General features: G+C 59.2%; 4 protein-coding genes across 4 annotated transcripts in view; 1 reads left to right on the forward strand and 3 right to left on the reverse strand.

Moving 5' to 3' along the window:
- VDBG_03935 (mannan endo-1,4-beta-mannosidase) overlaps positions 1-1437 on the forward strand; it is a gene marked incomplete at both ends in the record, with an annotated part of 2116 nt that extends 679 nt beyond the window's left edge. The window contains 3 exons of the mRNA XM_003005936.1: positions 109-996; positions 1077-1166; positions 1235-1437. Coding sequence (XP_003005982.1) covers positions 109-996; positions 1077-1166; positions 1235-1437 — 1181 coding nt within the window. The remainder of the gene's footprint in view (positions 1-108; positions 997-1076; positions 1167-1234) is intronic.
- A 690-nt stretch (positions 1438-2127) lies between these two features.
- On the reverse strand, positions 2128-2475 carry VDBG_03936 (predicted protein; the record flags this gene model as incomplete). The annotated part of the gene is made up of 1 exon (XM_003005937.1): positions 2128-2475. One exon carries the CDS (start codon positions 2473-2475, stop codon positions 2128-2130), a length of 348 nt encoding a protein of 115 aa, XP_003005983.1.
- A 258-nt stretch (positions 2476-2733) lies between these two features.
- Positions 2734-3842, reverse strand: VDBG_03937 (sorbitol-6-phosphate 2-dehydrogenase; the record flags this gene model as incomplete). Its single annotated transcript, XM_003005938.1, has 3 exons — positions 2734-3031; positions 3104-3485; positions 3545-3842. The coding sequence occupies 3 exons, from the start codon at positions 3840-3842 to the stop codon at positions 2734-2736; spliced, it is 978 nt and encodes a 325-aa protein (XP_003005984.1).
- Positions 3843-5393: 1551 nt separating this feature from the next.
- VDBG_03938 (predicted protein) lies at positions 5394-6541 on the reverse strand (the record flags this gene model as incomplete). The annotated part of the gene is made up of 3 exons (XM_003005939.1): positions 5394-5904; positions 6187-6305; positions 6365-6541. The coding sequence occupies 3 exons, from the start codon at positions 6539-6541 to the stop codon at positions 5394-5396; spliced, it is 807 nt and encodes a 268-aa protein (XP_003005985.1).
- Between the last annotated feature and the right edge of the window lie 55 nt (positions 6542-6596).

Genomic DNA, 6596 nt, shown 5'->3' on the forward strand with positions numbered 1-6596 from the left:
TGCTGCGGGCTCGACTTGCGTGGTGCAGAACCCCTGGTACTCGCAGTGCTGCCGGTGAGTTACACTCGACTTGGATACGGGACGTCACTTGTACTGACCAGATACCAGGCACCGCCGCTCCTCCTCCGGCCAACCCGACGACGACCTCGACGCGGGCCGCGACGACCTCGACGCGGGCCACGACGACTCTCGTCACATCGACGACGCGTGCCGCGCCTCCCCCGGCCACGACAACGGCGGCCGCGCCCCCCACCACCGGTGGCGCCTACGTCAAGACCAACGGCCTGCTCTTCAACATTGACGGCGTGTCCAAGTACTTCCCCGGCACCAACTGCTACTGGTGCTCGGTCGGCGGGCTCTCCAACGCCGACACGGACCTCGTGTTCAACAACCTCAAGGCGAACGGCCTCAAGATCCTCCGCGTCTGGGGCTTCAACGACGTCAACTCGATCCCGGGCTCCAACACGGTCTGGTTCCAGAACCACGCGGCCTCGGGCTCGACCATCAACACGGGCGCCAACGGCCTGCAGCGCCTCGACTACGTCGTCCAGGCGGCTGAGCGCACGGGCGTCAAGCTCATCATCAACTTTGTCAACAACTGGGACGACTACGGCGGCATCAAGGCCTACACCAACGCCTACGGCGGCACCCACCAGACCTGGTACACCAACACGGCCGCCCAGGCCCAGTACCGCCGCTTCGTCCAGGCCGTCGTCAGCCGCTACACGACGAGCAAGGCCATCTTCGCCTGGGAGCTCGCCAACGAGCCCCGCTGCAACGGCTGCAACACGGACGTCATCTTCAACTGGGCCAAGAGCGCCTCCGAGTACGTCAAGAGCCTCGACCCCAACCATCTCGTGACGCTCGGCGACGAGGGCCTCGGCATCGCCGGCGACTCGAGCTACCCCTACCAGTTTGGCGAGGGCACCGACTTCGCCAAGAACCTCGCCATCAACACGCTCGACTTTGGCACTTTCCACCTCTACCCCGGATCCTGTACGTCCCTTTCCCCTCATAGGCCCTAGGTCGGAGAACCGGGGACAGCTAGGTAGACTGGTAGACTAACAGCGCAACAGGGGGTGTCTCGTACGACTGGGGCAACAAGTGGATCAAGGACCACGCCGCCGCCTGTGTCGCGGCCGGCAAGCCCTGCTTCTTCGAAGAATGTAAGAGAGAAAAAGACTTGCACCTTTGGTCCGAGAGAGAACAGCAATGCTGACGAGATGAATGACAGACGGCGCGCCCAACAACCACTGCGCCATCGAGCGCCCCTGGCAGCTGACCTCCGTGGCGACGCCCGGCATGGCCGCCGATGCCTTCTGGCAGCTTGGTGACACGCTGAGCTACGGCAAGTCGCACGATGACGGCAACACCATCTACACCAACACGGACGACTGGACGTGCCTTGTCACGAACCACGTCGCCGCGCTTGGTTAAGGAAGGGAAGCAGACGGTGTTAGCAGGAAGGGAAAGGAGTGTGGTTCTGACTCGACCTGGTGAACAGAGCGCGAAGCAATCAGCCCAGTCAGATAGGACACCGGATAAATTGAAATATCGCCTTGTCATAAGACGATTCTAGAGTCACCCTGTACAAATGAAGAAGCGGCGTTAATGATGAAGGATGAAATCACCGTGGCCCTTGACGCTCACTTGCTTATCTTATCGCCAACGACGTCACCAGATAAAATGGCTTACCTAATGTCCGAATCATCGTCAAAAGCATCCCACGTTCTTTCCCACCAGACATCCCAAGTCCCTTCTCCAGTATCTGACCCGAATCGCATTGCCCCCAGAAAAAGATGGGCTCATCTTCGTCCAAAGCCGCCTCAGGCGCCGCGCGGAAATTCCCAACCCGCTCGCCAGGCGCCGCCGTGCCTCCAGCCGCAGCCCGCCAGCCCCGAAGCGCACCGCCAAGGCCGCAAGCCTCAACCACCAAAGACGAAGGTAAAGTCGCCACGGTCTCCGTCGACCCCGCTCCCTTTTCCCGTCCCGCGAGGCAGTGAGAAAAGACGCCAGGAACTCGATACTGAACAGCCGTAGCCATCGCGCCGACGCCGCAGACCCCGAGGTGACAGCCGACTTCTCGGCGCGCCTGCACCAGATGGGCATCGCCCAGCCCAACCCGACCTACAGCCCCTCGTCGCACGCGCGCCCCGCGCCGGCGTCGTCGCCCTCGGACGCGCACGCACCGCCGAGCGGCGGCACGGGACCACTCTTCCCCTCGGCGCGGAACAACTCGACCCTCGGCGCGCTCGAGGCGCGGCGTCTCGCGGAGGTGGCGGCGCGGTCTGAGTTTGAGGCGCTCGGCAGGAAGGGATTCCAGGGACGCGAGTTTCTCGACCTCAATACGATTGTGCAAATGCATGTTCTGCGCGACCGCGGCGTTGCGGACCGGGAGATTGAAGAGAGGTTCAACCTGAAGCAGGGCGTTGTCGCGAGGCTGGGGACGAGGGGCATCACGGTTCCTGCGAGCATGGCTGAGGCCGAGGCGTGAGGGCCGTTATCACGACACGCATGCAGGTATCTGGTTGAGAGACTGTACATCATTAGGCGTTACTATGGAACTGTATACCATGTACGAATACGAGAAAGTGAAGAAACAAAAATATCGGGGATTCGCGAGGGCAAGACGGAGAAGAAAAAGACAATGCCCGAAACCCCAAGCCCTGGCGCTCCCAAGCGCCGTGATGAAGACCCGCTTGCAAATCCAGATGGACACAACTGCCACCTAAGCTACCACGCCGCGTGACCACCGTCCATCCGCAGATCGGCGCCCGTCATGAAGCTGCTGGCGTCGCTGAGCAGGAAAACGGCGGCACCGCGGTACTCCTCGGGGGCGCTGAGGCGGCCGAGCATGTTGTGCTTGGGCCACTCGTCGCGGCGCTCGGGGTACGTCTCGAAAAGGGCCTCAACCATGGCGGTGACGATGTAGCCTGGAGATATGGTGTTGACGCGGATGTTGTGCTCACCCCACTCGGACGCGAGGTTGCGGGCGAGCTGAATGACGGCAGCCTTGGAGGCATTATAGGCGCTGGAACATGGTCAGTACGCTGTCTGTCTGGGTATGGATGAGACGGGGTTTTGTGCAGGGGCAGGAACGTACGGGCAGATGAGACCGCGGTTGGCGACGGTACCGCTCATGCTGGCAATGAGGACAATGCTGCCTTTGCAGCGCAGGCGGACCATTTGGCGGGCGACGGCCTGGGCCGTCATGAAGACGCCGGTGACGTTGACGCCCATCATGCGATCGACATCTTCGGCCTTGTACTCGAGAGCGGGCGTCTCCTGCTGGATACCGGCGGCGGCGATGAGGCCATCGACGCGGCCATGCTCGTTGGCGATGCCCTCGATGAGGGCATTGAGATTGTCGACATCACGAACGTCGGCGCGGTGGTACGTCAACGTGGTGCCCAGCTCGCTCTTGGCGCGGTTAGCAACCTTGTGAAAGTACGAGTCGGGCTCAGGCAGACGGTCAATGGCATGAACTGAAGCAATTAGTAGGAGCCCCGTATGGCCGCCGTTGAGAAGCTGGTCAGGTACTCACCAATCGCGCCGGCCTCGAGGAGGGCTTCTGCTTGGGTCAGACCAAGGCCTCGTGCAGCGCCAGAGACGATGATGACCTTGTCCTGGAGGCTGAACTCGGGTAGCCGAGTAGGCTGGTGAGAAACGGAACCCATTGCGGTCGATTGGAGAGGCCTGAGGGACTGGTGAAAGGGCCGAGCCGCTCGAGCAGAGGCAAATGGAGTCTTGATGATGCGCTGGGGTGCTATGACAAGTGCGGGGGTCTGTACACGAAGCAGTCGCGATGGTAGTCCGGCGTAAGGTAGTAGATGGCGGGACATAATGGCAGATGAACACAGCAGAAGGCGAATTTATAATGGAAAGAGATATTGCGAGAAGAGGTGTAGACTGGTTGGTCAGGTGTGTCGACGATGCTCTCTGCTTTGTTCAGGTTGTGTTGCGCTGGTGAGGCGGTAGAGGGGAAGGAAGGTCGGAGCTTCCGTGAGCGTCTAGGTCGACGAAGCGTTCCATGCCGTGCCACCTTGGCCGGGACAGCTCATCTGAGCTTCCCGATCAGCATTCACTAAGGTAAGGCATGCCAAGATGGGGCATGGTGACCTGAGCTCGAGCTGCCTTGTGCCGCTAGCAGCTAGGGCTCCCGCGACGTCCGGCGGCCGGCGGTCTATGTGGCGGGCGACATCGTGGGGGCTAGGTTTCGATTCTGTAGAGCTACGAGCATTTGCTAGGTCGGAGGCGTTCAGGCAAAGTACCCTGTCGTACCTCCAGCAGACCGAAAGGGGCGACAAAGCTTATGTGTACCTGGGTGAAGTGCTCCTGGTGCGTGGTTCTGGGGGCGCATTGGCCCTTGCGCATGCCTATGGAGATGGAACTTGAATCTTGGAACCTAACTTAGGTAGACTGGGGGATTCTCCATAGCCAGTGACAAGCCATGGTTTGTATTGCTGATGGTGCAAGCGATCGCAGCTCTTTTCCGGATCGGAGAGGCCATGTTGTCATGAGCACACGTGCTGAGGAAAGGATGATGTACTCCATCGTCAGGCCTCTTGGACAGCGAATCCTTTCGAGTGTTGCTTTCCTGATGCGAGCCTGATGTGTACCTCATTGCTGCTCGGTGGAACTGGTGTTCTCGCAGGACCTGAGGTAGTGTACCAGACACTGATGGCTGCAAGCAGCATGGTTCTGCTAGGGGCGTGATCAGCGGTTACCACGAGGGACGGCCAACAGTTCGAGAGCAGCCCGAAACAAAAGCGGATCCTGCACTCAGGGTCTCGCCTTGTGAAGCGCAAGCTCTTGTATCCAATTATGGAAATTCCGCTGTCAATTAAGTGAAGGACGAGCCGAAGATGGAGAAGTCAATTCTGCTATTCAAGACTGATCAATGTGACATGGAGAACATCAGAGGAATGGAGAACCAAGTGGCCGAGACCGCTTCAGTGGGGCTTCGTGTTACAGCGGCAGGACCAACAGGCGTGCTGTGCGGGGTTCCTTCCCCGCGTGCTGCAGTGGAGCACCACCACTGCACCACTGGAGATCACTGTAAGAATTCGGAAATACAGGGGACCCCCCCACTGACTGCCCCAGGTTCCACCGGCTTTCCCAATCTGGACTTCCGCAACATGGTACTCTGCCTTTGCCCAAACCCTCACCAGTCTCTTCCCATCTCAACAAACCTCTGTAGCCCAAGTCCAAGCTCGGCATCCCGATCATGATCCACCGCCTCCACCTTCCGTCCGCTGTTCTGGGCTCGCTGACGGTCTCGAACGTCTTTCCTGACGCGTCTTCATGTCTCTTCACACCTCATGACTACTCGCAGCACGCCTCGATGATCTGATCTTTGCCTGATACAGCACCACTTCGAACCCAGTACTCTGTCACGTCAAGCTGTCTGCGGCCGGTTCCCCCTGTCGCGCAATCCACCTCTGGACCAGCCAGAACGCCCGCAGATACGATATCCCCACCCCGAAGCTCTCGAATCCGATCGAGAGCCCCGCCACCGCCATCTTCCGCCGGATGAACCTCCCCCTGGTATCTTGCTTGGTGCTTGGCGCCGCCACGAGCATGATCCAGAGGAAGATTCCCGGCATGCCCTTCCATCGCGTAAGGTTGACCCCCCTTATGGCCTTGTAAGCCCGCTCTAGCGTCTTGTCGTCCTTGAACTGCGATATCTGGGCCATCGACGAGATGGACCAGCTGTAGATCAGCCCGGCCAGCCGCACCGCCTCTTCGATACGCTCCGCCTCGGATTCCATATCAGCAACATCCGCCACCTCCGCGCCCTGCTCACTTCGGCCGCCCTCTCTGCCTGAAACTTTGCTGAGCCGGTGTAAATCCAGGAGGCTGTGCTCTGGATCTTGCGAATACTGGCGGGTCCGCCGTCGGCCTCTGTGATTGAAGTAGTCAAGAAGCGGACATCGTCCAGGATCCTAGCTCCAGCTCCTGTTAATCCCAGCTTATCCTTAACGTCATCAAACGAAACATTCGATCTGATCAGTGGACAGTCAAATCCGTCTGGCCACGACGTTGGAATGGGGATCTCCTCCAGCAATACTGGATCGTTGCTCTGGAGGTAGAGCTCCGTCTCGAAGCAGCACGATATTTCGTAATCGGTCCTGTCCTTGTCGTCAGTCAGTCTGTCTCGACTCTGAGAAATGTCATGCCACATACAAGATGATGATGGACTCTCCCACAATGTCTTTGATACCCCGCAAGCCGCTCCGAAGGTTAATCATGTGCTTCATGCCCCTTAGATGCGCCCACATGCTGTCATCGGCGCCCCAAAACCACTATACGGCAAGATCAGTATTCCAGCTATACATCGTGAGGGCTTACTCAAAGTTCCTACCTCCATGACGCAAAGGTTGATGACCGAACGGATGACCTCCTGGGCAACCGAGCCAAAGTCACCCTTGAGCATCTCATTGATGCCAGTGAGGACCCTGGCTTTGATCGCTAGCGACTCGGAGTTGCGTGTCACCTCGACACCCTTCTCAAGCGATTGCGTAGTTGACGCCATGAGCATGCCGATGCTAGGGAAATAAGGGCGACTGCAACATCCATGGCAGAACTTCTGTCAG

This window comes from Verticillium alfalfae, genomic scaffold, assembly GCF_000150825.1.
Source record: "Verticillium alfalfae VaMs.102 supercont1.4 genomic scaffold, whole genome shotgun sequence".
NCBI classification, from domain to species: domain Eukaryota; kingdom Fungi; phylum Ascomycota; class Sordariomycetes; order Glomerellales; family Plectosphaerellaceae; genus Verticillium; species Verticillium alfalfae.